Source organism: Melospiza melodia, chromosome 23 (assembly GCF_035770615.1).
Source record: "Melospiza melodia melodia isolate bMelMel2 chromosome 23, bMelMel2.pri, whole genome shotgun sequence".
Lineage (NCBI taxonomy): Eukaryota > Metazoa > Chordata > Aves > Passeriformes > Passerellidae > Melospiza > Melospiza melodia.
In genome coordinates, this window is record NC_086216.1 from 10,521,805 (window position 1) to 10,546,958 (window position 25,154).

The 25,154-nt window shown below is 61.6% G+C and overlaps 1 protein-coding gene across 1 annotated transcript in view; it reads left to right on the forward strand.

Moving 5' to 3' along the window:
• The first annotated feature begins 2,948 nt into the window (after positions 1-2,948).
• The window catches only part of ADGRA2 (adhesion G protein-coupled receptor A2), a 28,087-nt gene continuing 5,881 nt past the window's right edge, over positions 2,949-25,154 (forward strand). Inside the window, exons 1-12 of the mRNA XM_063175110.1 lie at positions 2,949-3,169; positions 14,485-14,556; positions 19,287-19,358; positions 19,443-19,514; positions 19,660-19,731; positions 21,168-21,331; positions 21,400-21,613; positions 22,444-22,608; positions 24,116-24,317; positions 24,396-24,545; positions 24,676-24,837; positions 24,933-25,148. Coding sequence (XP_063031180.1) covers positions 2,949-3,169; positions 14,485-14,556; positions 19,287-19,358; positions 19,443-19,514; positions 19,660-19,731; positions 21,168-21,331; positions 21,400-21,613; positions 22,444-22,608; positions 24,116-24,317; positions 24,396-24,545; positions 24,676-24,837; positions 24,933-25,148 — 1,782 coding nt within the window. The remainder of the gene's footprint in view (positions 3,170-14,484; positions 14,557-19,286; positions 19,359-19,442; positions 19,515-19,659; positions 19,732-21,167; positions 21,332-21,399; positions 21,614-22,443; positions 22,609-24,115; positions 24,318-24,395; positions 24,546-24,675; positions 24,838-24,932; positions 25,149-25,154) is intronic.

Below are 25,154 nucleotides of genomic sequence, written 5' to 3' on the forward strand. Positions count from 1 at the left end.
ATTCTAGGGAGGGTAAACCCCTTGATGGTGCTGGATTTGCTGCTGCTCCTGGGAAATGAGTTATCCCCACCCTCAGGGAAGCACCAGGGCCCAAAGAGCAGAGATGGGGAGCTGGGGATCAGCTCCCTGCTGCTCCTGGTGGGACCTGGGACAGCCAGAGCAGCTCAGATTTGGCTGGTTCTAGGGAGAATAAACCCATTGATGGTGCTGGACAGGGCGATTTGCTGCTGCTGCTTCTTCATCTCCTGGGAAATGAGTTATCCTCACCCTTGGGGAAGCACCAGGGCCCAAAGAGCAGAGATGGGGAGCTGGGGATCAGCTCCCTGCTGCTCCTGGTGGGACCTGGGACAGCCAGAGCAGCTCGGATCCCCCTGCAGCCCTTCAAAGTGGGAAGTGTGTTTATTTCTGGGATATCGCCTTTCCGGCAGGAAGGACGGCCGCTGCCAAGGTTTTTATTGGATCCCAGTGAAAGGAACTGAGAGAGTCTCGTGCTTGTTGTCTTTCCCCGTGCCTGCAGTTAAAGGGGGATTTTTTTACCTTCGAGTGGGAGGGAGGGAGGGAGGGACGCAGGGATTTGGCATGCAGCACCGTGGAGATGGAGTTTCAAACCCTGCCTTGTCTCCTGGGCTGGAAGCATCAGGAGGGGTCAGGGCTGGAAAAGCAGGGAGAGGGGCTTGGAAGCACTTGAAAGAAGCTGAAGTCTCAGGCTCAAAGCATGTGGAAAGTGTTGCTTGAGCCGCTCTCCTCCAGCGGGGCTGGGGCAGGGTATTCCACACGTCGCAGCTTGGACAAGGTTCTCACTGTTCTTGGAGGGAGTTTAGAGGCTGAAATTCTGAAGGGCAGGCACAGCAGCGTGATTGCTTCAGAGCGTCATGGATGCAATTCCAGCGCTGGAGCTCCTGGACGCTCAGATTTCTTCATTTTGGGGTTCATGCAGTGGAAGGAGGTGGCTGTGCCTGGTACCCTGAGGAGTTTTGGGGTGTCCCTGTGTGGTGATGTGTTGGGTGTGTTGTGAGAGACTCCTCTCCCTTGTGGGAATGCCCAGGGGGAGCAGCAGGCTCCAGCCTGGAGCTCATCCCCCCCCCAGGCCACTCCTGCTCTGGGCAGTGCTGGAAGGGGGCTTTGGGAGTGTCACAGACATCTTATGAAAAATCCTTTCCTTAGGATTTTTTCCTCCTGAGAAGCTGGGAGGCCTCAGGAACAAAATGCAAACAATGGTTATCTGCTGCTGTGGAATGCAACAGGTGCATCTGTGATTGGTCTCATGTGGTTGTTTCTAATTAATGGCCAATCACAGCCAGCTGGCTCGGACAGAGACCCACCAGGATCGTTGGTGCTGCACAGAACAACCTCAGGACAATCCCACCCTGTCCCTGAGACCCCTCGAGCCAGGGGTGTCCTGTGCCAGGGCTCCCTCCTGGGGCAGCGTCATTCCCCAGGCAGGGAAAATTCTGCTCAGTGGAAAAAAAACGGGAAGAAAAAAAAAAACAACAAAAAACGGAAACACGTGGGACACCTCATTGTCTCTCTCAGCAGCAGGATGATGATGATGCTGCTGCTCTCCAGGGCTCCACAGCTGATCCCTGGTGCCAAAGTGGGAGGTCTGTAGGGGTGGGACTGGCCATGGAAGATCCCTTGAGGCCACAATCCTTGTCCCTGCCTGGGTGCCTGGGGCAGGAGCACATGTGGGAGCAGCCTGGGCTGTGAATTGAGCAGCTCTGGGTGTCAGCTGAGCAATTCTGGTGTGAGCTGAGCAGTTCTGGGTATGAGCTGAGCCGTTTTCTGCTCCCCGGCGCCCTGTTCTGCCACGCCGGCTCCTATTTATTTAAAGAAAGGAGTAAATTTCTTTTCCCCTCCAGGAACTGTTGGTCCTGGAGAGAAACCGCATTCCCAGCGTCGTCTCGCCGTCCTTCCATGACCCTTTCCCTCCGCTCCCTCCTGGCACGGGGTCCCGCAGGCTTCGCTGCCGCCTTTTGATCCCTTTTGATTCGGCGCTGCAGCGAGCCGTGGCCTCGGAGCAGCCGAGCCCCGGGGCGGCCGGGAGGGCTGCGGGGACGTGGGAGGGGGGAACGGCAAGGAAAATATTGAACTTTGTGAGAAAAGCAGCGAGGCAAACAGGAAGCTGGGAGGGGACAGGGCAGCGTGACCACGGAGTGAACTGCGAGAGCTGCGGGACGGCACAGAACTCCCAAAAAACTCACAAAAAGAGCTCCTGCGTGGGGAACGCTGGAGGGCCTCAGGCAGGTGACGCCGGGCTCTCCATCCCACTCGTGAGCTTTGCTCTCAGGGCCCTTCCTTGTGTGTCAGCCCCTCTCAAACACTCGTGGGGACTTCCAGTTTTTTGTCAGTTTGTGTTTGGGGAAATCATCCCGTGCCACATCCCCGCTCCGGTGCCTGCCCAGCCGTTCCCTCCACCCTGCGCTTGTCACAGCCGGGATGTCACAGGGACCCTGCGGGCTCTGAGCCACGCTGGGCGCGGGCTGGGAGCACCGGGAGCGCTCCGTGGGACCGGAGCATCGCCACTGCCGGTCCTGCGGGACCCCACGGGCTCTGACCCACACCGGGCTCAGCTGGGACCGGGGCATCGCCACTGCCGGTCCTGCGGGACCCCACGGGGCTCTGACCCACACCGGGCTCAGCTGGGACCGGGGCATCGCCACCGCCGGTCCTGCGGGACCCCGCGGGCTCTGAGCCACACCGGGCTCAGCTGGGACCGGGCTGGGACCGGGGCATCGCCACTGCCGGTCCTGCGGGACCCCACGGGGCTCCGGCTCGGTGCCGTCGGCGGGGCCGGGGCGGGCCGGGGCGGGCCGGGGGAGGCGCCAGGGCCGGCGGCGGAGCGCGGAGAGCGAGCGGGGGAGGCGGCGCCGCCGGAGCCGCCCCGGGGATCGGGGCGGCGGCGGCGGGCGCGGAGCCGGAGCCCGGAGCCGTGGCCCGGGGCCGGGGCCATGCGGAGGGCGGCGGCGTTGGTGCTGCTGGCGGCGGCGCTGAGCGGCCCCGGGGCCGGCGCTCGGAGCTGCCCCGCGCTCAGCCTGGGCTGTAAGTGCGCGGCCGAGCGGGCCAAGGCGGGCGGCGGCCCCGGAGCGGCCCGCAGGAGGGTGGTCTGCAGCGGAGCGGGGCTGCCCGCGCCGCCCGAGCCGCAACTGCTGCCCGAGGGCACCGTCACGCTGTGAGTACCGCGAGCGGCAGCGGCCGGGCATCCCCTGTGCCCCGGGCACCTCCCCCGGGCACCTCCCTGGGCATCTCCCTCGGGCATCCCCCCTATCCCCGGCATCTCCCCTGGGCATCTCTCCCGGGCGTCCCCTTTGCCCCGGGCATCTCCCCCAGCATCACCCCCGGGCATCCCCCTCTGTCCCCGGGCATCTCCCCGGGCATCTCCCGCTGCCCCGGGGCACCCCGAGCGGGATAAGAGCAGAGCCCACGCGTGGCTGGCGCTGAGCCCTCTCCGTGCCCGCCATCGCCCCGTGCCCGGCAGATGCTGCGGGGACTCGGGCAAAAATTCCTTTTTCCTCTCGGTGCACCCGCGGAAGGGTCGCTCGGTGCTGCGTGGCGTGGTTTAATCGCGATAAAGGGTCGCTGTGCGCTGCGCGGTTTAAATCGCGATAAAGGGGTGTCGCGGCTCCGCGCTGCTGAGCTGGAAATGCAGGAAACGCGCTCCTTCTCCCTCCGCAGCGTTCTGCGTGCTGGGGAACATGTTTTTGTTTGAAAGTCCCTGGAAATATTTCCTGCGAGGCCGTCGGGAGCGGTAAATGGCTCTGGCTTTGCCGCTCCATCCCCAAAGGCTCCTCTCTCTCCCTCCGTGCCGGAGCTGGCAGCCGTGTGCTGCTCGCTGCAGGGTTTATTTATAACTCCAGAGGAGATGTTTGAATTAAAATCTGGATTGGAGGCTGGGCTGGCGGCTCTGCAGCTGGGGGGAGCGTGGCTTTTCCCCAGGCTGTGCTGCAGCCTTGCCCTCCTGCCTGGGGCTGGGGCAGCATTGGGTCTGGGGGTGCCTCACATGCCCGAACCCACGGGCTGTGTTGGCACTGCTGTGGTTTTTTGGGTGCTGCTCGCTGCTTTGGGGTGATGGTGGCGCTGAAAGTGACCCCAGTGGCACCACTGTCCCCTCTGGAGTGTGGCTGTGAAGGCACCAGAGCCGCAGACGGTGCCACGAGCAGGGCCTGAGCGCAGCAGCCACACCAAAAGCAGAAATTGTCCCAGAACAGCAGCGCTGGTGGCTGTCTTGTTCTTCCCGTGGTGGGGGACACTGGGCTCTCCATCCCATTTGTGAGCTTTGCTCTTTGTGTTTTTCCTCTTGGGGCCCTTCCCTTGTGTGCCAGCCCCTCACAAACGCTCATGGGGACATTCGATCCTTTGTCAGTTTGGTTTGGGGAAATCCTCCCCTGCCACATCGCTGCTCCCAGCTGTTCCCAGCGGTGCAGGGGGCTGTGCTGAGCTCTGCTGGCTGCCTCGGAGGGGCTGGGATGACCGTGCGGAGGCATTAGGGCATTACACGATCCCACTAAAACGTGACATGAAACCTACAGGCGTAGGCAGAAACCTACAAATATGCGGTGACCCTGGCTCTGCTCTCGTGCAGTAAACATGATTTATTCCAAACCCTTTCCAGATGCGACAATCAAAACCAGAGGCTCCGACGTTGGGAGCGTCTCCTGGAGCCACTGGGGTGCGGGCAGGGAGTGGAGGGGCCCAGGCATGTGGCAGGGGCTGCACGTGCCTGGGGGACATCCTGCTGGGGACGGGCAAATCCGGAATTCTGAGGGTGAGCTGGGCGTGAGCAGGGCTCCTACGTGTGCTCCAGGGTGCCAGGTCCTGTCTGTGCCAGGTCCCCTCTGTCCCCAGGGCTCCAGGTCCCCTCTGTCCCCAGGGTGCTCAGCAGTGCCGTTGTCCCTGCTTCAGGAAATGTGTTGGTGGCAGTGACACAAATCTTGAATTTTGGGGATGAGCTGGCTGTGAACAGGGCTCCTATGTGTCCTCCAGGGTGCCAGGTCCTGTTTGTGCCAGGTCCCCTCTGTCCCCGGGGTGCTCGAGTCCTCTCTGTCCCCAGGGTGCTCAGATCCCCTCTGTCCCCAGGGTTCAGGGTCCCCTCTGTCCCCCAGGACGCTCAGGTCCCCTCTTGTCCCCCAGGACGCTCAGGTCCCCTCTGTCCCCTCTGTCCCCAGAGTTCCAGGTCCTGTCTGTGCCATGTCCCCTCTATCCCCCGGAGTTCCAGGTCCCCTCTGTCCCAGGGTGCTCAGGTCCTCTCTATGTCCCAGGATGCTGAGATCCCCCTCTGTCCCCAGGGCTCCAGGTCCCCTTTGTCCCCAGGGCTCCAGGTTCTCTCTGCCCCCAGGGTTCCAAATCCCCTCTGTCCCCCAGGATTCTCAGATCCCCTTTGTCCCCTCTGTCCCCAGGGTTTTCAGATCCCCCTTGTCCCCTCTGTCCCCAGGATTCCAGGCCCCCTCTGTCCCCTCTGTCCCCCAGGATTCTCAGATCCCCTTTGTCCCCTCTGTCCCCAGGATTCCAGGTCCCCTCTGTCCCCAGGGTCCCCTCTGTCCCCTCTGTCCCAGGGTGCTCAGGTCCTCTCTGTCCCCCAGGGTGCTCAGGTCCTCTCTATGTCCCAGGGTGCTGAGGTCCCCCTCTGTCCCCAGGGTTGCAAATCCCCTCTGTCCCTCAGGGTTCAGGATCGCCTTTGTCCCCTCTGTCCCCAGAGTTCCAGGTCCCCTCTGTCCCCAGGGTTCCAGGCCCCCTCTGTCCCCTCTGTCCCCAGGGTCCCCTCTGTCCCCTCTGTCCCCTCTGTCCCTCAGGGTTCAGGATCGCCTTTGTCCCCTCTGTCCCCCAGGGTCCCCTCTGTCCCCAGGGTTCCAGGCCCCCTCTGTCCCCTCTGTCCCCTCTGTCCCCTCTGTCCCCTCTGTCCCCAGGGCTCTCAGCGCTGCCGTTGTCCCCCCTGCAGGAAATGTGTTTGTGGCAGCGTCACTTCAAAGCGGAGCCGAGCTGCAGCTCCCATCCGGCCCAGCCTGCAGCCAGGAGCGCTCGGCACGGGGGAGGCTGGGATGCTGGCCCTGCCCGTGTCCAGCTGTCCGTGCTGGGGACAGACAGACGGCCAGAGAGGCCTGGGTGGCTGCAGGAGCTCTGTCACCCTGTGGCTCCCCTGGTGCTGCCTCCCATTTGGCTTTTCCCACATTCTCTCTTTATTTATCTTTAATTACCAGCCTGTGCCGCAGCTGCTGCATTGGGGAGGGGCAGGGCAGGGCTGGGGCACCAGGGAACAGGGGGTGGGGGATCCCTGTGCCCCCAGGGACCTGCCCTGGGCTCAGCGTGGCCTGGGTGTCCCAGGGATGGCTGCGAGCTGAGCTGCGGCTCCTCTCCCCTCATAGGGATCTGCAGGGAAGGCTGCGGGGTCCCCTGTGGGATGCAAGGTTCCCTCTGGGGGCTGTGGGGTCCCCTCTGGGGTGCAAAATTCCCCTCTGGGATGCTGTGGGATCCCCTCTGGGATGCTGTGGGGTCCCCTGTGTGATGCTGTGGGGTTCCCTCTGGGGTGCAAGGTTCCCTCTGGGATGCTGTGGGGTTCCTTCTGGGGTGCAAGGCTCCTTCTGGGGTGCTGTGGTGTCCCCTCTGGGATGCTGTGGGGTTCCCTTTTGGGGCTGTAGTGTCCCCTCTGGGGGCTGTGGGGTTCCCTTTTGGGGCTGTGGTGTCCCCTCTGGGGGCTGTGGGGTTCTCTTTGGGGCTCTGGGGTTCCCTTTGGGGCTCTGGTGTCCCCTCTGGGGGCTGTGGTGTCCCCTCTGGGGGCTGTGGGGTTCCCTTTGGGGCTCTGGGGTTCCCTTTGGGGCTCTGGGGTTCCCTCTGGGGGCTCTGGGGTTCCCTTTGGGGCTGTGTTGTCCCCTCTGGAATGCAAGGTTCCCCTGGCTCTGGGGAGGGGGTGATGCTCACACATCCCCAGCAGAGGTTTCCCTGCGTGTGCTCTCCATCACCCACCCCATTTGACACCCGTTTGACACCCAGGCTGTGCCCAGCTCCCCGCAGGGAGGAAGGAGGGGTGCCAGCCTCGCTGCTTTGTCGCCCGGCTGTGTCGGCAGCCCCGGGGGCATTTGGCACCTCTGGGCCGTGCCTGGGAGGTGCGGGGGGGCTGCAGACCGGGATTATCGGGGTTTAGTCCCCCCAATGAGCCCGTGCTGGTCGCCCCATGGAGAAAACGCCACCGCCCCGAGGAGGGCCGGGCCAGCCCCGCTGTCACACGGGCGGGAGCCCAAAGCTCTTCCAGATGTGGAATCCCAGCCCTGGCCTCATTTATGTGCACAGCTTGATTGCGCCGAAATTACAGATTGTCTGCAGGGAATAGAGGGCTTTGACTTATGACCAATTTCCAGTTCTACTTGAACTCCCTGCTCCGAGGCTGCTCCATCCCGGGCCCTGCACATGGTTTCCTTCTCAAAGCCTCTTCAGCTTTTTATTTGTTGTTCCTTGGGGCTGCAGCTCCGTCGGGTTTGGGTTTTGCAGGGGCTGCGGGTCGCGGTGCCGGCTCGGCAGGCTCTGCCCTCTCTCCGGGGCTCCTTTTTCCTGCGCTGACAAAAGCCGAGGCTTGGAACAATAATTGTCACCATCCGAAATAGGCCGGAGTGACGCGAGGCTGCAGGGAACGCCCGGGCACGGCGCGGGGAGGGGAAGAACCCCCGAGCACCCAAACAGGGCAGGAGGGAGGGCAGGATCACCCCGGGCTGGGCTTCTGCAGCCCCGCAGGGTGGGAGGGTGGGGGGTCCCCGCTGGGGCCTGTGGGGTCCCCTCTGGAGTGCAAAGTTCCCTCTGGGGTGCTCTGGGGTTCCCTTTGGGGTGCTCTGGGGTCCCCTCTGGGATGCAAGCCTCCTTCCTGGGGGCTGTGGGATCCTCTCTGGGATGCTCTGGGGTCCCTGTTGGGATACAAGGTCCTCTCTGGGGTCCCCTCTGGGATGCTCTGGGGTCCCCTCTGGGATGCAAGGCTCCTTCTTGGGGGCTGTGGGGTCCCCTCTGGGATCCAAGGTTCCCTCTGGGATGCTCTGGGGTCCCCTCTGAGATTCTCTGGGGTCCCCTCTGGGATGCTGTGGGCTCCTTCTGGGTGCTGTGGGCTCCTTGCTGGAATGTGGGTTCTCTTTGAGATGTTGAGGGCCCCCTCTGGGATGCTCTGGGGGCCCCTCTGGGATGCAAGGCTCCTTCTGGCATGCTCTGGGGTCCACTTTAAGATGCAAGGTTCCTTCCTGGGGGCTGTGGGGTCCCCTCTGGGATGCAAGGTTCCCTCTGGGATGCTCTGGGGTCCCCTCTGGAATGCAAGGCTCCTTCCTGGGGGCTGTGGGATCCTCTCTGGGATGCTCTGGGGTCCCTGTTGGGATACAAGGTCCTCTCTGGGGTCCCCTCTGGGATGCTCTGGGGTTCCCTTTGGGATGCAAGGCTCCTTCTTGGGGGCTGTGGGGTCCCCTCTGGGATCCAAGGTTCCCTCTGGGATGCTCTGGGGTCCCCTCTGAGATTCTCTGGGGTCCCCTCTGGGATGCTGTGGGCTCCTTCTGGGTGCTGTGGGCTCCTTGCTGGAATGTGGGTTCTCTTTGAGATGTTGAGGGCCCCCTCTGGGATGCTCTGGGGTCCCCTTTGGGAGCTGTGGGCTCCTTGCTGGAATGTGGGTTCCCCCCGAGATGTTCAGGGCCCCCTCTGGGATGCTCTGGGGGCCCCTCTGGGATGCAAGGCTCCTTCTGGCATGCTCTGGGGTCCACTTTAAGATGCAAGGTTCCTTCCTGGGGGCTGTGGGGTCCCCTCTGGGATGCAAGGTTCCCTCTGGGATGCTCTGGGGTCCCCTCTGAGATTCTGTGGGGTCCCCTCTGGGATGCTGTGGGCTCCTTGCTGCAATGTGGGTTCCCCCCGGGATGTTGAGGGCCCATCTGGGATGCTCTGGGGTCCCTTTTGGAATCCTTCTGGGGGCTGTGGGCTCCTTGCTGGACTGTGGTTCCCCCTGAATGTTGAGACCCTCCCTGGGATGCTCTGGGGTCCCCTCTGGGTGCTGTGGGCTCCTTGCTGCAATGTGGGTTCCCTTTGAGATGCTGAGGCCCCCTCAGGGATGCAAGGTTCCCTTTGGAAGGCTGTGGGGTCCCCTTTGGAAATGCAAGGTTCCTTCTGAGATGCTGTGGGGTCCCCCTTGGGGGCTGTGGGGTCCCCTCTGGGATGCAAGGCTCCTTCCTGGGGGCTGTGGGATCCTCTCTGGGATGCTCTGGGGTCCCCTTTGGGATGGAAGGTTCCTTCTTGGGGGTTGTGGGGTCCCCTCTGGAGTGAAAAGTTCCCTCTGAGGTGCTCTGGGGTCCCCTCTGGGATCCAAGGTTCCCTCTGGGTGCTGTGGGCTCCTTGCTGCAATGTGGGTTCCCCCGGGATGTTGAGGGCCCCTCTGGGATGCAAGGTTCCCTTTGGAAATGCAAGGTTCCTTCTGGGATGCTGTGGGGTCCCCTTTGGGGGCTGTGGGGTCCCCTCTGGGATCCAAGGTTCCCTCTGGGACGCAAGGCTCCTTCTTGGGGGCTGTGGGGTCCCCTCTGGAGTGCAAAGTTCCCTCTGGGGTCCCCTCTGGGATCCAAGGTTCCCTCTGGGTGCTGTGGGCTCCTTGCTGGAATGTGGGTTCCCCCGGGATGTTGAGACCCCCTCTGGGACACTGCAAAGCCCCCCTGGGATGCTCTGGGGTCCCCTCTGGGTGCTGTGGGGTCCCCTTTGGGTGCTGTGGGCTCCTTGCTGCACTGTGCTTCCCCCGGGATGTTGAGGGTCCATCTGGGATGCTCTGGGGTCCCTTTTGGGATCCAAGGTTCCCTCTGGGTGCTGTGGGCTCCTTGCTGCACTGTGCTTCCCCCGGGATGCTGAGGCCCCCTCTGGGATGCCACAGAGCCTCCCTAGGGTTCCATGGGGTCCCCTTAGGTTGCTGCTTGTCCCCCCCCGGCTCCTCCCTCCCCGGCGGACCCTCCCGCAGCTCTCGGCAGCCCCGGGGCCCCTCTGTTCCCTCGGCAGAGCCCGGAGCGGAGCAGCGGAGCCGCGCCGGGGGCTCAGCCCGCTCCGGGCATCTGCTCTCAATTACCGGGCCGGGAGAGCGGGGCCGGGCCGGGTCCTGCCCGCCCCCAGCGCGGCCCCTCGGCCCTGGGAGCCCCCGTCCGTCCGTCCGTCCGTCCGTCCGTCCGTCCGTCCGCCTCCCCGAGTCCTTTTTTGGTTGGGTCCAGAGGAAGTTTATTGTTTCAGCAGCCCGGTTTCTGGAGCGGTTATTTATCCAAGTGGATTCCAGCACGCTTGAAAAAACAATCTTGGTGGGGTTTTTTTGTTTTTTGTTTTTTTTTTTTTCGTTTTTGGCTCCTCTCTTTTTGAGATGAAAAAAAAAAAAAAAGAGGAGAAAAAGAAGAGAAGGGATCTGTCCAAGCCCCCTCGGACAGGGGAACATCAGAGCCATGTTAGAACTCAGGAAGCCAGGATCATTTTTGTTTAGAATTGTAGAACCGCTTAGGTTGGAAAAGACCTCTAAAATCATCGAGTCCGGCCATTAATCCGTGCTCACCATTAACCATGTCCTCAGGAGTTTGTGCCTTTTGCATTTATTGATGTTTCAGGTGTGTCCAAGCCTGCATCCCCGCGGTGGGAGGATGCTCCTGGGGTTGTGGGCACAGTGACCCCATTGTGTTTTGGGGGGTCTCAGTTGATTTTTGGAGGTTCTCAGTCAATTTTTGGAGGTTCTCAGTTAATATTTGGAGGTTCTCAGTTCATTTTTCAGGGTTCTCAGTTAATATTTGGAGGTTCTCAGTTAATTTTTTGGAGGTTCTCGGTTGATTTTTGTGTGTTCTCAGTTAATATTTGTGTGTTCTGAGTTAATATTTGGGGGTTCTCAGTTAAATTTTGGGTGTTCTCAGTTAATATTTGGGGGTTCACAGTTAATTTTTGGGAGTTCTCAGTTAATATTTGGGGGTTGTCAGTTAATATTTGGGGGTTCTCAGTTAATATCTGGCGGTTCTCAGTTAATTTTTTCGGGTCTCAGTTAAGATTTGGGGGGTCTCAATTAATTTTGGGGGTTCTCAGTTAATTTTTGGGTGTTCTCAGTTAATATTTGGGAGTTCTCAGTTAATTTGGGGGGGTTCTCAGTTAATATTTAGGGGTTCTCGGTTAATATTTGGGGGTTCTTGGTTAATTTTTGGAGGTTCTCAGTTAATAATTGGAGGTTCTCAGTATTTGGGGGTTCTCAGTTAATTTTTTGGAGGTTCTCAGTTAATTTTTAGGGGTTCTGAGTTAATATCCTGTAAGGGGACAGTGCCAAGGACCCACACACAGCTCTGCTGCCTGTGGCCATGTGGGAATGGAAAGTGCTGTGGAGCCTGATGAGAACTTCCTGGGGAAAAAAAATAAAAAACAACACCAAAAAATCCCTTAAAAACCCAAACACAAAACAATTTGGAACATAATCTCCATGAAACTGGAGAAAACAAAACAAACCCGTGCGGGAGGATGTGGCTTGTGACTGGGGAGTGCGACCCAGATGGCTGCTGTGGGACAGGGAGGAAAAAAGGAAAAATTTTACTGTGAGGGGGAAAATTTGGGCAAACCATCACTGTCAGCAGAGCATTTTTGTGCCAAGGCCTCCTTTTTTAGTCAAGGATTTCTGCTCCTGGGTGCCCTGAGCTGGGCAGGGGGACTTTCTCTGGAGGGGCCCCGGGGGTGGATTTGCAGCCTCGGGTTGGGCTGGAGATGCCAGGGGCTGCAAATCCTGCTGGAAATCTTTAAAGGAGGGAGTTGTGGTGTTGTGACAGAGGTGCAGATGGTCCTGGGGGTCTGAGCGAGCACTCTGGGCTCGGTTGAAGTCTGTGGGTCCGGGGCTCCCGTTCTGCCCTCATGGCCGTGGCTGCAGCCCCAGGTCGGGCTGGAGATGCCAAGAGCAGCCAATACTGCTGGAAATCTTTAAAAGGAGGAGTTGTGGTGTTGTGGCAGAGGTGCAGATGGTCCTGGGGGTCTGAGTGAGCCTCCCCACACTCGGTTGAAGGCTGCGGGTCCGTGGCTCCGGTTCTGCCACCGTGTCGGGCTGCAGATGCCAGAGGCTGCAAATCCTGCTGGAAATCTTTAAAGGAGGAGTTGTGGTGTTGTGGCAGAGGTGCAGATGGTCCCGGGGGTCTGAGCGAGCCTCCCTGGGCTCAATTGAAGGCTGCGGGTCCGGGGCTCCCGTTCTGCCCCCATGGCCGTGGATGCAGCCCCATGTTGGGCTGGAGGTGCCAAGAGCAGCCAATACTGCTGGAAATCTTTAAAAGCAGGAGTTGTGGTGTTGTGGCAGAGGTGCAGATGGTCCCGGGGGTCTGAGCGAGCCTCCCCGGGGTTCCGGTTCTGCCCCCACGGCCGCAGCCCGTGCCCTCGGTTGTGAAACCTCCTGGAATGAAAAAAACCCCTCGGAGCCCCCGGGGACAGCTCGGCCCTGAGCAAATCCCCCCCCGATGCCGCGGTGGGGAGCCGGGGCGCGCCAGGGGCTGCGGGGGCCGTGCGGCAGCGATGGGACAGCCCTGGAAGCTGCCCCTGCCCTGGGGCGAGCCGAGCCCCGGCCCAGAGCGGTCCCGGCGGGGAGGAAGGGCCGGGCACGGCTCTGGCCGTGGCGTGTGGAAGCAATTTGGGGCCGCCGGACGTTTCCGCTCCCCGCCGGCCGGTGCGGGGCCCCGGCGGCGGCTCCTGATAATGAGCGCGGGATGCGGGGGCAGCGCTGCCGGACCCGGCCCTTCCCTGCCCTCCCCTCCCTCCCGATCCCGGTGCCGGCCCTTCCCTTCCCTTCCCTTCCCTTCCCTTCCCTTCCCTTCCCTTCCCTTCCCTTCCCTTCCCTTCCCTTCCCTTCCCTTCCCTTCCCTTCCCTTCCCTTCCCTTCCCATCGTGGTGCCGGTGCCGGTGCCGGTCCCGGCCCTCCCCTTCCCTGCCCTCCCGATCCCGGTGCCGGTCCCGGCCCTTCCCTGCCCTCCCTCCCCATCCCGATCCCGGTGCCGGCCCTTCCCTTCCCTTCCCTGCCCTCCCTCCCCATCCCGGTGCCGGTGCCGGTGCCGGTGCCGGTCCGAGCCCCGCGGGAGGGCCCGGGCGGAGCACACAGCGCCCATTGAGCCGGGCCCGCCCGTGTGCCAACAGCCCCGGGCCGCCCTCAATGAGCCCTTTCTGCAGCGGCTCCCCCGGCCCGGCCCCCGGGATGCCCTCCCGGCCCCGCTCCCTCCGCCGGTGCCCGCACGGAGTTCCGCCGGTCCCCGGCTCTGGCTCTGCTAATTGGGCTAATGAGCTTTAATGAGCTCCTGGCTGCATCTCCGCGGGCCGGTGCCCTCCGTCCGTTCCCGTCACCCCGCGAGGGGCCCTTGGGAGGGCAAAGCTGTTTGGTTTGGGGTGAGATCTCAGTGCTGGGGGGCTCCTTGGGGCTGGGGTGGGGGTCAGCTCCCGCCCCAGGAACTCCTGGCACCAAGGTGATGCCCCAAGAGGCAGCAGGGGGATCCCATGGCAGTCAGTCCGTGTGTCCATGGCAGTCAGTCCGTGTGTCCATGGCAGCCCGTGTGTCCATGGCAGTCAGTCCGTGTGTCCATGGCAGTCAGTCTGTCTGCTCCATGGCAGTCAGTCCGTGTGTCCACGGCAGTCTGTGTGTCCATGGCAGTCAGTCTGTGTGTCCATGGCAGTCAGTCCGTGTGTCCATGGCAGCCCGTGTGTCCATGGCAGTCAGTCCGTGTGTCCATGCCAGTCAGTCTGTGTGTCCATGGCAGTCAGTCTGTGTGTCCATGGCAGTCAGTCTGTCTGCTCCTTGCCAGTCAGTCCGTGTGTCCATGGCAGTCAGTCCGTGTGTCCATGGCAGTCCGTGTGTCCATGGCAGTCAGTCCGTGTGTCCATGGCAGTCTGTCTGTCTGCTCCTTGCCATTCAGTCCGTGTGTCCATGGCAGTCTGTGTGTCCATGGCAGTCAGTCCATGAGTCCATGGCAGTCCGTGTGTCCATGGCAGTCAGTCCGTGTGTCCATGGCAGTCCGTGTGTCCATGGCAGTCTGTCTGTCTGCTCCATGGCAGTCAGTCCGTGTGTCCATGGCAGTCTGTGTGTCCATGGCAGTCAGTCCGTGTGTCCATGGCAGTCCGTGTGTCCATGGCAGTCCGTGTGTCCATGGCAGTCAGTCCGTGTGTCCATGGCAGTCCGTGTGTCCATGGCAGTCAGTCCGTGTGTCCATGGCAGTCCGTGTGTCCATGGCAGTCAGTCCGTGTGCCCATGGCAGTCCGTGTGTCCATGGCAGTCTGTCTCTCTGCTCCCTGCCAGTCAGTCCGTGTGTCCATGGCATGAGGAGCACACAGAGCATCCCAGCCCAGCTCCTGCATCCCCACTGCATTCCCTGCTCCCACCTGGCCGTGCAGGGGACACCTCCGTGGCCACCACAGTGGCACAGCCGTGGGTGTCTGTCTGTCTGTCCTCGCTCCTGCCAGCCCCTGGGCACTGCTGGGGGCTGTGGCAGGTGAGGTGACAGCGCTGCCCCTCTCCCTCTGCTCTTCCCACAGGCTGCTGAGCAACAACAAGATCACGGTGCTGGAGAACGGCTCCTTCTTCGGCCTGCGGGCTCTGGAGAAGCTGTGAGTGGGGCTGGGGGGCACCGGGGGGCTTCCAGGGTGGGTGGCAGCGCCCTCACTCCCATTCTGCCCCCGATGTGCTGCAGCAGGAGCAGCCCTGCAGTGCAGAATTTGCCCCTGGCACCGCCGGGCGTGGCGGGGTATGAAAAGCGACATTGTCCCCCCGAACAAAGTCAACTTTCTTATCTCTCCATGAAAGGCATCTCTATGGAGGGAGCTGCGAGGAGCGGAGATTTATGGCCCCCAGATGGGTTTGATCTGTAGGTATGCAGGCGCGGGCACCGGCACTGAGGGCGTTTTGTTCCCCGCTGCCGTGGCCCTGAGAGGGTCCCACACATTCCTGAGCTCTGTGGGCTCTGTGGAAACCCCCACAGGAGAGGCAGCACCTTGGGGACACCATCCCACAGAGCAGAGGCACGTAGCTCAAGGTCTCCGTGTCCTGGGGGGTCTCGGCTGCCCCAGGGAGGAGCAGGGCTCTGCACCCCCTGTGAGTCTGGGGTCCCCCTAAAGGTCTCCATGTCCTGGGGGGTCTTGGCTGCCCCAGGGAGGAGCAGGGCTCTGCACTGCCGAGAATCTGGGGTCCCCCTAAAGGTCTCCATGTCCTGGAGGGTCTCAGCTGCTCTGCACCCCCTGTGAGTCTGGGGTCCCCCTAAGGGTCTCTCCATGTCCTGGGGGGTCTCAACTGCTCCAGGGAGGAGCAGGGCTCTGCACCCCCATGAGCCCAGGGTCCCCCTAAGGCCTCCATGTCCTGGAGGGTCTCAGCTGCACCAACAAGAGTCCTCTTTCCACAAACTCCCACCCTACAAGCCCCCAGGGAGGAGCAGGGCTCTGCACCCCCAAGAATCTGGGGTCCCCCTAAAGGTTTCCATATCCTGGAAGGTCTTGGCTGCCCCAGAGAGGAGCAGAGCTGGGGTCCCCCTAAAGGTCTCCATGTCCTGGAAGGTCTCAGCTGCCCCAGGCACTGCACCCTCATAGGACATGGGAAGGAGCAGCCGGGGGGGGACATCTGGGGAGGAGCAGGGTTGGGGTCCCCCTAAGGGTCTCTCCATGTCCTGGAGGGTCTCAGCTGCCCCAGAGAGGAGCAGGGCTGGGGTCCCCCTAAAGGTCTCCATGTCCTGGGAGGTCTCAGCTGCTCCAGGGAGGAGAGGGAGGAGCAGGGCTCTGCACCCCCATGAGTTTGGGGTGCCCCTAAAGGTCTCCATGTCCTGGGGGGTCTCAGGTGCCCCAGGGAGGAGCAGGGCTCCGCGCCCCCCGTGAGCCCAGGGTGCCCCTAAAGCTCTCCCTGTGCCGGCAGAGCAGCTGCCCCAGGTCACCCCCTGCCCACGCGGGGTCAGAGGGGCCCGGGCCGGGCGGGCAGCGCTCCCCCAGCCCCGCCGCGCCTGATTGCCCCCGACAGGAGCCATAATTGCTCTCGTGGGGTCGCTCCGGGGCCGTGCCCCGTGGGGAGCCCGCGTTGGGGGCTGCAGCGCCCCTCGCCCCCCATCCTAAAGCTGGCAAGGCCTCTGCCCACCCTGGCACCCACCGTGGGGGCTTTGGGGTCGCAGCAGAGCGGGGAGAACCCCATTCCCTGCGTGTCAGGGGTGCCCCCAGCCACCGCCTCCCCCCGGCTTGGCATCCGCGGTGATTTGTAGCGGCCTAATGAGATTAATGAGTCCGAGCGGGGACGGTATGCGGCGGCTCATTAGCAGAGAGAGCCCCGCTTGGGAACGGCCCGGGGGGGTGCCAGGGGGCTCGGTGGGTGACAGCGGGGACAAGGATGGGCTCTGTCCGTCCGTCCGTCCGTCCGTCCGTCCGTCCGTCCGTGCTGGGCTGCAGTGGGCGCACAGGGAGCTGTGGGCTCACTCCAGGCAGTGATTTAGGATGGTTTGGATCCTTGGGGACGGGCTTTGCTGCGGTGGGGTCTCTGTGCCCTCGTGGTGATTGGGGTCCCCTTGCAAAAGTGACACCGAGCTGCTGCTGCTGCTGCTGCTGGCTCTCCTGCCCCTGCCTGGGGGAGGAGGGGGCTCGGGACCGCAGGAAATGCAAAAGCAAACGCGCAGAGCGGGGAAAAGCGGAGCTTTATCGGAAATCAGCAGCAGCAGCAGCAGCCCCGGCCAGCGGGAGGAAGTGCCGGAGTGAGGAAGGGAGGAAGGCCAGCCTGGCTGCGAACCCTGGGGCCCAGCACGGTCCGCTGTGTGTCCCATCCCCGGCTGGGGGTCCTGCAGCCCCCAGACCCCCCAAAGCCGAGCCAGGTTTGTCACTGGAGATGTGTTCTGGCTGGCAGGGTGTGCTGGGGGGGCTCTGGGGGTGGGAAACCCGGCTGGACGGTGGCCGAGGGTTTGCAGGATGGGAATTGCAGGATGGGCTTTGTGTGATGGGGTTTGTGTGATGGGGGTTTGCAGGACGGGGTTTGCAGGACGGGGGTTTCTAGGATGGGGTTTGCAGGATGGAGTTTGCAGGGCAGGGTTTGTGGGACGGGGTTTGCAGGATGGGGGTTTGAAGGATGGGATTTGCAGGACGAGGTCTGCAGGATGGGAATTGCAGGATGGGGGTTTGCAGGATGGGAATTGCAGGAAGGGGGTTTGTGAGTTGGGGATTTGCAGGATGGAGTTTGCAGGATGGGGTTTGCAGGATGGGAATTGCAGGAAGGGGGTTTGCAGGATGGGGGTTTGCAGGATGGGGGTTTGCAGGATGGAGTTTGCAGGATGGAGTTTGCAGGATGGGAATTGCAGGATGGGGGTTTGCAGGATGGGGGTTTGTGAGTTGGGGATTTGCAGGATGGAGTTTGCAGGATGGGGTTTGCAGGATGAGGTTTGTGTGATGGGGATTTTGCAGGATGAGGGTTTGCAGGATGGGGGTTTGCAGGATGGGAATTGCAGGATGGGAATTGCAGGATGGGGATTTGTAGGAAGGGGGTTTATGAGTTGGGGCTTTGCAGGATGGAGTTTGCAGGATTGCAGGATGGGGGATTGCAGGATGGGAATTGCAGGATGGGAATTGCAGGATGGCGTTTGCAGGATGGGGATTTGCAGGATGGGAATTGCAGGATGGGGGTTTGCAGGATGGAGTTTGCAGGATGGGGGTTTGCAGGAAGGAGGTTTGTGAGTTGGGGGTTTGCAGGAAGGGGGTTTGCAGGATGGGGGATTGCAGGATGGGAATTGCAGGACGGGGATTTGCAGGAAGGGGGTTTATGAGTTGGGGGTTTGCAGGAAGGGGGTTTGCAGGATTGCAGGATGGGGGATTGCAGGATTGCAGGATGGGGTTTGCAGGATGGGAATTGCAGGATGGGGGTTTGCAGGATTGCAGGATGGGGTTTGCAGGATGGGAATTGCAGGACGGGGTTTATGGCAAGGACACTCCTGCGGGTGCAGGTGGCGGTGCAGGTGAGAGCGGAGCTGTTCCTTCAGCACCAGCGCTCACCTGTGCGCACCTGCCTGCCCAGGGCGGCCGTCTGTCTGTCTGTCTGTCTGTCCGGGAGCGGCGGCCGTGCTGGGCAGGGCTCTGGCATCAGCCGAGAGGGCCGGGGTGCCCCGGCTGCGTCTCCTCCGGCCGAGGGGCCCCTCTCGTGTCTCTGCCCCTCGCACCCCGGCTCCCCATCCCGCTTGGGGGCTGTGCCTCACGGGGTGTCCCCAGAGCTGCAGAGACCCAGCGAGGAGCAATAAACCAACACGGCTCCACACGGGTCCCATTTCCTCTCCCGGACATCCCCGGTGCTCAGCAGAAGCTGCCGCGGGTCGCAGGGGTGCCCAGAGTGGCCGATGCCACCAGTGCTGCCCATGATGCCTCCAGTGCTGCCAGGCGAACCCCTGATTAGATGTGCGCCTGTAATCAGGCTAATTGCTCCAAGGAGCTGTCAGGGGCTGTGCTCTTATCGCGCACAGGGGAGATAAGCCGGCGGGAGGAAGCAATGTGGGGCTGGTGCCAGCGTGCGGGGACACCCACAGGGCACCCATGGGCTGGCATCCCCCCGGGACGCCCCTTCCCTGAGTCTCTCGGAGGGATAACGAGAGAGAAATGGGATGGAAAGCTGCTCGAAGGCCTCGCAGGGGATGGGCAGCACCGTGGAGTGTGGGAGCATCGCGGGTAGGATGGTGGGGATGGGTGGAGATGAGAGATCTCTGCAGCCAGGGCTTGGAATTTGGGGTTTATTGCAAAGGGCCCTGCTGGGAGCTGCCAGGCACAGCTGGAGCAGGTCTGAGAGAAGAGAGGGGTGGAGAGGGTGAGAGGGTAAGAGAGTGAATTTCCCCTTACAATCCAATAAATCTTCTGTGTTGAATATTCTGATTCTCACTAACCAATCCAGTACAAGATACAAATCCTACAGCGTTTACATACAGCCTATAAGAATCATTACATTACCATCCTGTGTTACATTTTAAACCCTAAAAACTCCTCTTTGGGCCCTTCTGCCAAGCTGTAGGGTCTGCTCTGAGCCTTGGAGCTGTCTGCAAGCAGAGGGTGTTGTTCCATCCAAAGGGGATCACCTTCAGCCAGCCACACCATTGTTTTCCAGTTGTTCAGTATCTGAGGGATCTCAAAGCTTGCTTTCATTTCAATCTCACTTATAATTTCTATATTCTCAAAATCTTTTGCCAGGCAATCATATTGATAAGGCTTTCCTGTTCCATCTTCCCCAACAATGGAGGGGATGGGGTGGGGGTGGCACCCCATGGGTGTGCTCATGCTCTCAGAGCTGTGTCTCCTGGAGATGGGGCTCCCCAAAACACCCCCAGAACTGTGCCTGTCTCCCCCAGGGACCTGAAGAACAACCTGATCAGCACAGTGCAGCCCGGCGCCTTCCTCGGCCTCCCCGAGCTGAAGCGGCTGTAAGTGCTGGGGCTGGCCCTGGGGACAACAGCGGGGACAGTGGGGCACCCCCAGCCCTGATGGCCCCTCCGCTCTCTCGGCAGGGACCTCTCCAACAACCGCATCGGCTGCCTCAGTGCCAGCGTCTTCCAGGGCCTCCACAACCTCCTCCGGCTGTAAGTGGCTCCCTGGGGACATCCTGGCCAGCCCTGTCACATCTCCTGAGAGCCAGGGGGTGTCCCTGGTGTCCCCACAGGTGTCCCCTCTCCCAGCAGCAGCCCCCTGGCCACCTCCATGCCATCTCTCTCTCCCATTTCACAGGAACATGTCTGGAAACATCTTCTCCAGCCTCCCGCCCGGTGTTTTTGACGAGCTCCCCTCGCTGAAAGTTGTGTGAGTTGGTGCCCTGGGATTTCAGTGCCCGGGGAGAGGGGGGCCCTGCTGAGGGTCTCAGGGCCGGTGGGTGACACCATCCCCTTGCTTTGCCACCATCCCCTTGCTTTGCCACCATCCCCTTGCTTTGCCACTCTTCTGAGGGTCTCAGGGCCTGTGGGTGCCCCAGCCCTGCAGTGACACCATCCCTGCAGTGACCCCTCCTGAGGGTCTCAGGCCCTGCAGTGACACCATCCCTACCATCCCTTGCAGGGACTTTGCCACCCTCCTGAGCATCTCAGAGCCAGCGGTTGCCCTACCCTGCAGTGCCACCATCCCCTTGCTTCACCACCATCCCCTTGCTTGCCACCTTGCCAAGGGTCTCAGGCCCTGCAGTGCCACCATCCCTTGCAAGGACTGTGCCACCCTGCCGAGGCTCTCAGGGCCCATGGGTGCCCCAGCCCTGCAGTGACAGCATCCCCTTGCTTCACCACCATCCCCTTGCTCTTCACCCTGCCGAGGGTCTCAGGCCCTGCAGTGCCACCATCCCTTGCAGGGACTGTGCCACCCTGCCGAGGGTCTCAGTGACACCATCCCTTGCAGGGGCTTTGCCACCTTACCAAGGGTCTCAGGGCTGGCAGATGTCCCATGGTTACCCCTGCCCTGCAGTGACACCATCCCCTTGCTTTGCCACCCTGCCAAGGGTCTCAGGCCCCGCAGTGCCACCATCCTGGGTGGGTGGGTCCCCCAGCTCTGCAGTGCCACCATCCCTTGCAGGGACTTTGTCACCTTGCTGGGGGTCTCAGTGCCAGTGGTTGACCTGCCCTGCAGTGACACCATCTCCTTGCTTTGCCACCCTGCAGTGCCACCATCCCTTGCAGGGACTTTGCCACCCTGCCAGGGGTCTCAGTGCCACCATCCCTTGCAGGGACTTTGCCACCCTGCCAAGGGTCTCAGTGCCACCATCCGTTGCAGGGACTTTGCCACCTTGCCAAGGGTCTCAGGGCTGGTGGTTGCCCCTGCCCTGCGGTGACACCATGCCTTGCAGGGACTGTGCCACCCTGCCAAGGGTCTCAGTGCCACCATCCCTTGCAGGGACTTTGCCACCTTGCCAAGGGTCTCAGGGCCCATAGATGCCCCAGCCCTACAATGACAGCATCCCCTTGCTTTGCCACCCTCCTGAGGGTCTCAGGCCTTGCAGTGCCACCATCCCTTGCAGGGACTGTGCCACCCTGCCGAGTGTGTCAGGCCCCGCAGTGCCACCATCCTGGGTGGGCGGGTCCCCCAGCCCTGCAGTGCCACCATCCCTTGCAGGGACTGTGCCACCCTGCCGAGTGTGTCAGGCCCCGCGGTGCCACCATCCTGGGTGGGTGGGTCCCCCAGCCCTCCAGTGCCACCACGCCTCGCCTGGACTTTGCCACCCTGCCGAGGCTCTCAGTGCCACCATCCCCTTGCAGGGACTTCGCCACCGAGTACCTGACGTGCGACTGCAACCTGCGCTGGGTGCTGCGCTGGGCCCGCGAGCGGCCGGCGCAGCTGTCGGAGCGCACGGCGTGCGCCTTCCCCGGGCAGCTGCGCGGCGTGGCGCTGCGAGGGGCGCGGGACGGGCAGCTCCGCTGCGGTGAGCCGGGGCCGGGGCGGGGGACGGCGGCGGCGGCGGCGGCGCGGGCTCACCTGTGTCCCCCGCAGCGGGAGCCCCGGAGCTGCACACGCACCAGCTGATCCCGTCGCTGCGCCAGGTGGTGTTCCAGGGCGACCGGCTGCCCTTCCAGTGCACGGCCACCTACCTGGACAACAGCACGCAGATCCGCTGGTTCCACAACCGGCAGCCCGTGCGGGAGGACGAGCAGACGGGTGTCATCGTGGAGGAGAGTCTCATCCATGATTGCACCTTCATCACCAGGTCAGGGGTGGGGCCGGGATTGCCACCGTTCCCTTGCTTCGGGATGGAGATGGAATTGGGATTGAGATAGCGATGATAAGGGAATGGAGATGACCGCGGGAGTCACGGGTGTGTGGGTACCTGTGGGAATCCACAAAATCAGAGGGTTTTGGGAAAGCTGCAGAAGGCAGGCCTCAGACACAGCAGAACTGTGATTAGAGCTAAGCAGCAGCCATCAGACAGGTCAGCAGAAAAATTATTTAAGAGAATTATAGTAAATAATAATTATTTACTGTAGAAAAGCAAGGACAAGTAAAACAGTAATCTGTATATTAACCCTTATCTAGAATAACTCTCTAAGCTACAGAAAAGTTTATCTAGCGAGATATTAGGAAGGTTGAAGCTTAATAATGGAGCTCTGTGCCTTGTGTTTTAAGGCTCACAAGCAGGTATTGTATTTGAAATAAGCAAGCCTTGTTTTAATCATGTGTGCTTATAGGGGTCGGATAGAACTACTGTCAATGTGCTTTTGCTTGGTGTGATTGGTCAAAAAACTCATAAAGTGAGTTGTACCATTAAGTTCTTGGTCTGCTGCCTGGGATGTGAGCTGGTGGCATCTTCCCATTGTCATAACCATGGAATGAGCCTGATGCTGGAAAATCAAACAGCTCAAGGCACGTTCCCAGCAGTCCTGTCCTGTTTGTGATTTGCACAGAGCCCCCAGCTGGGGTCAGGTACAGAGTGCTGTGGGTGGGCTGCACAGGGTGGGCACCTTTGGTGCTCCATGGCCTGTGTCCCCCTGTCCCCAAGCCTGGGGGATCACCGTGCCAGCCCCTCTCCTGTGCCCACAGCGAGCTCATCCTCTCCAACATCCACGTCTCCGCCAACGGCGAGTGGGAATGCGCCGTGTCCACCTCGCAGGGCAACGTCAGCAAGAAGGTGGAGATCGTGGTGCTGGAGACCTCTGCATCCTACTGCCCCGCCGAGAGGGTCACCAACAACCGCGGGGACTTCAGGTGAGGCCCTGGGTGGCACAGGTGTGGCGGCAGGGGGGACACACGGAGGGTGAGCGGTGCGTGCGGGGCCCCGCTGGCCGCAGGTGACCGCGCGTCTGGTAGCGATTAACGGGGCGGCTTTTGAAGGGCTTCCCGTGCCGGCGGCGCAGCCTGGCTCCAGCAGCAGAGGTGTTGGAATTTCTCTGGCACGAGACGAAAGGCTCCGGGCGGCCGCCGTAACCCCGGCGGGGCCCTTACGGAATATAAATTACTGGCACACGCAATGTGGATTCAATTAGCAGTGCCCCCCACTGCCCGCTGCTTCCCCGGTGCTGCCGGAGCCGAGCAAGATACGGGCATGGAGAGGGTGGGGGGGTTTGGGGGAGCACCACATCAGCATCCCCAGAGCCCAGGAGCGCTGAGGGTGCTGTGGTGTTGCGGTGTGATGTTAATGGCCTGTTTCAGTCATCCTGGTTCTTTCCCCAGGTGTGCCATTAACCTCTCCCTCGCACAAAACCGCGTGGTTGCTGTGTCTTTTAACCCCAGGGAGAGGGAAGGGTTTTAACCCCAGGGAGAGGAGAGGGGAGGGAAGGGATAGGGATCCCACCAACCAGGTAAGGTAGGGGGAAGTCTCAGGGGACAAATGACACCCAGATTGTGGGATCTCAGCACCTCAGGACTGATGTGCCGAGTCACCGAGACCACTCTTGGGGGGCTCGGAGGTCCTGGGATGTTGCCAGAAGTGTCTGGTGGCTGGACTTTGATCCTGAACGGGACACGACACCTGTATGAGGATGGGAGGATCTCACTGGGATAAATGGTGAAGGGATGGGTTAATTAGAGTGTGAAACACAGGGTTTAGGATTTCTGTACAGGGGGGTCTGGAGAAGTAAGATGGAGGAACTGGGGCGTGTCCTGTCCTTCTTCTTCTTCTTCTTGGCCTCCATCTTCTGTGGTGGTGGTGGCACTTTGGGATTGGTTCTTACTAAAAGTGCACTGGTCAATAAGGGTGAAAGGTATTGGGGAAAATAGGTAAATATCTTATACGTAGTTTTGGGTATAAAGATAAGTGACCACCCCGGGGGCTCTCAGTGTGCTCATGGCTGGCTGCTGTGCAGACCTCTGTCGGGCCGAGAGAAAATCTTGTAGATAAAAACTAATAAACACTGAAGACCGAGAAAACACCTGAAGACTCTTTTCGTCCCTTGGAGCACGGGCTGCCCAAGGTCACCCCGAGCCTTTCCAGGCCATAAAAACAGCCGAGAAAGAGACACCAGATGGCCCAATGTCCCCAGGGCTGAGAGGCATCTTTTGAACTTTGCCAATCACTCCATGCCCTTGCTGGAATGCCAGGATTGACAGACAGCTCTAAGCAAGGGAGGGGAAGGGAGAGGGTATTGGCACACCTGGGCAAAGAACCAGGATGACTGAAACGGGGCATTACATCACACTGGCGCACAGGGGCAGCACGGGGGGAGCAGGCTCGGGGCAGGGCTGCCCCGGGGTCACCGTGTGGTGCCCACTGCAGGTGGCCCCGCACCCTGGCGGGGATCACGGCCTTCCAGCCCTGCCTGCAGCACCCGTTCGCCGCGGGGCCGGCGGGCGCGGGCGCGGCGGGCGAGAAGCAGGCGTGGCGGCGCTGCGACCGCACCGGGCGCTGGGAGGACGGCGACTACTCCCACTGCCTCTACACCAACGACATCACCCGCGTGCTCTACACCTTCGTGCTGGTGAGTGGGGGGCCCGGGGGCTCGGCTGTGAGCCCCAGTGAGCCCCCAGTGACGCACCGTGGCCGTGCCACCCTGCAGATGCCCATCAACGCCTCCAACGCCCTGACCCTGGCTCACCAGCTCCGCGTCTACACGGCCGAGGCGGCCAACTTCTCAGACATGGTTGACGTCCTCTACGTGGCCCAGATGATCGAGAAGTTTATTGGTTATGTGGATCAAATCAAGCAGGTAAGGAGCACTGCGGGTGTCCCCTGCCTGCCCCAGTGCAGCCTGGTGGTTTTGGGGCAGAAAAGCGTGAATTGGGGTGTTTCCTCGGGGGACGGCGGTAGCTCTTTGCAGAGCTGCTTGCTGTCCCCAGCTGACAGAAGTGATCGTGGAGATGGCCAGCAACATCATGCTGGTGGACGACCACATCCTGTGGATGTCCCAGAAGGAGGAGAAGGCCTGCACCAGCATCGTGCGCTCCCTGGAGAGGATCGCGGCGCACACGCTGGGCAGCAACTCCCAGCACATGGCAGTGGTGAGGGGGAGCACAGGGGGCTGGGTGGGGTCTCAGGCCATGCCAGGGGCTCTGTGCCCATGCCAGGGCTGACGATCTCTCCGTGGTGCTGGCAGAACTCTCGCAACATCGCCTTCGAGGCGTACGTGGTGAAGCCCGAGAGCTACGTGGGGCTGAGCTGCGTGGCCTTCCAGCGGTGGGATGGGACCCCCAGCCCCCCAGGACGGCCCCCCCAGGCCGAGCGAGGGGCAGAGCCCACCCCTGACCAGCAGCTCCGGCTGCGCTGCACCACGGGGCGCCCCAACATCTCCCTGAGCAGCTTCCACATCAAGGTACGG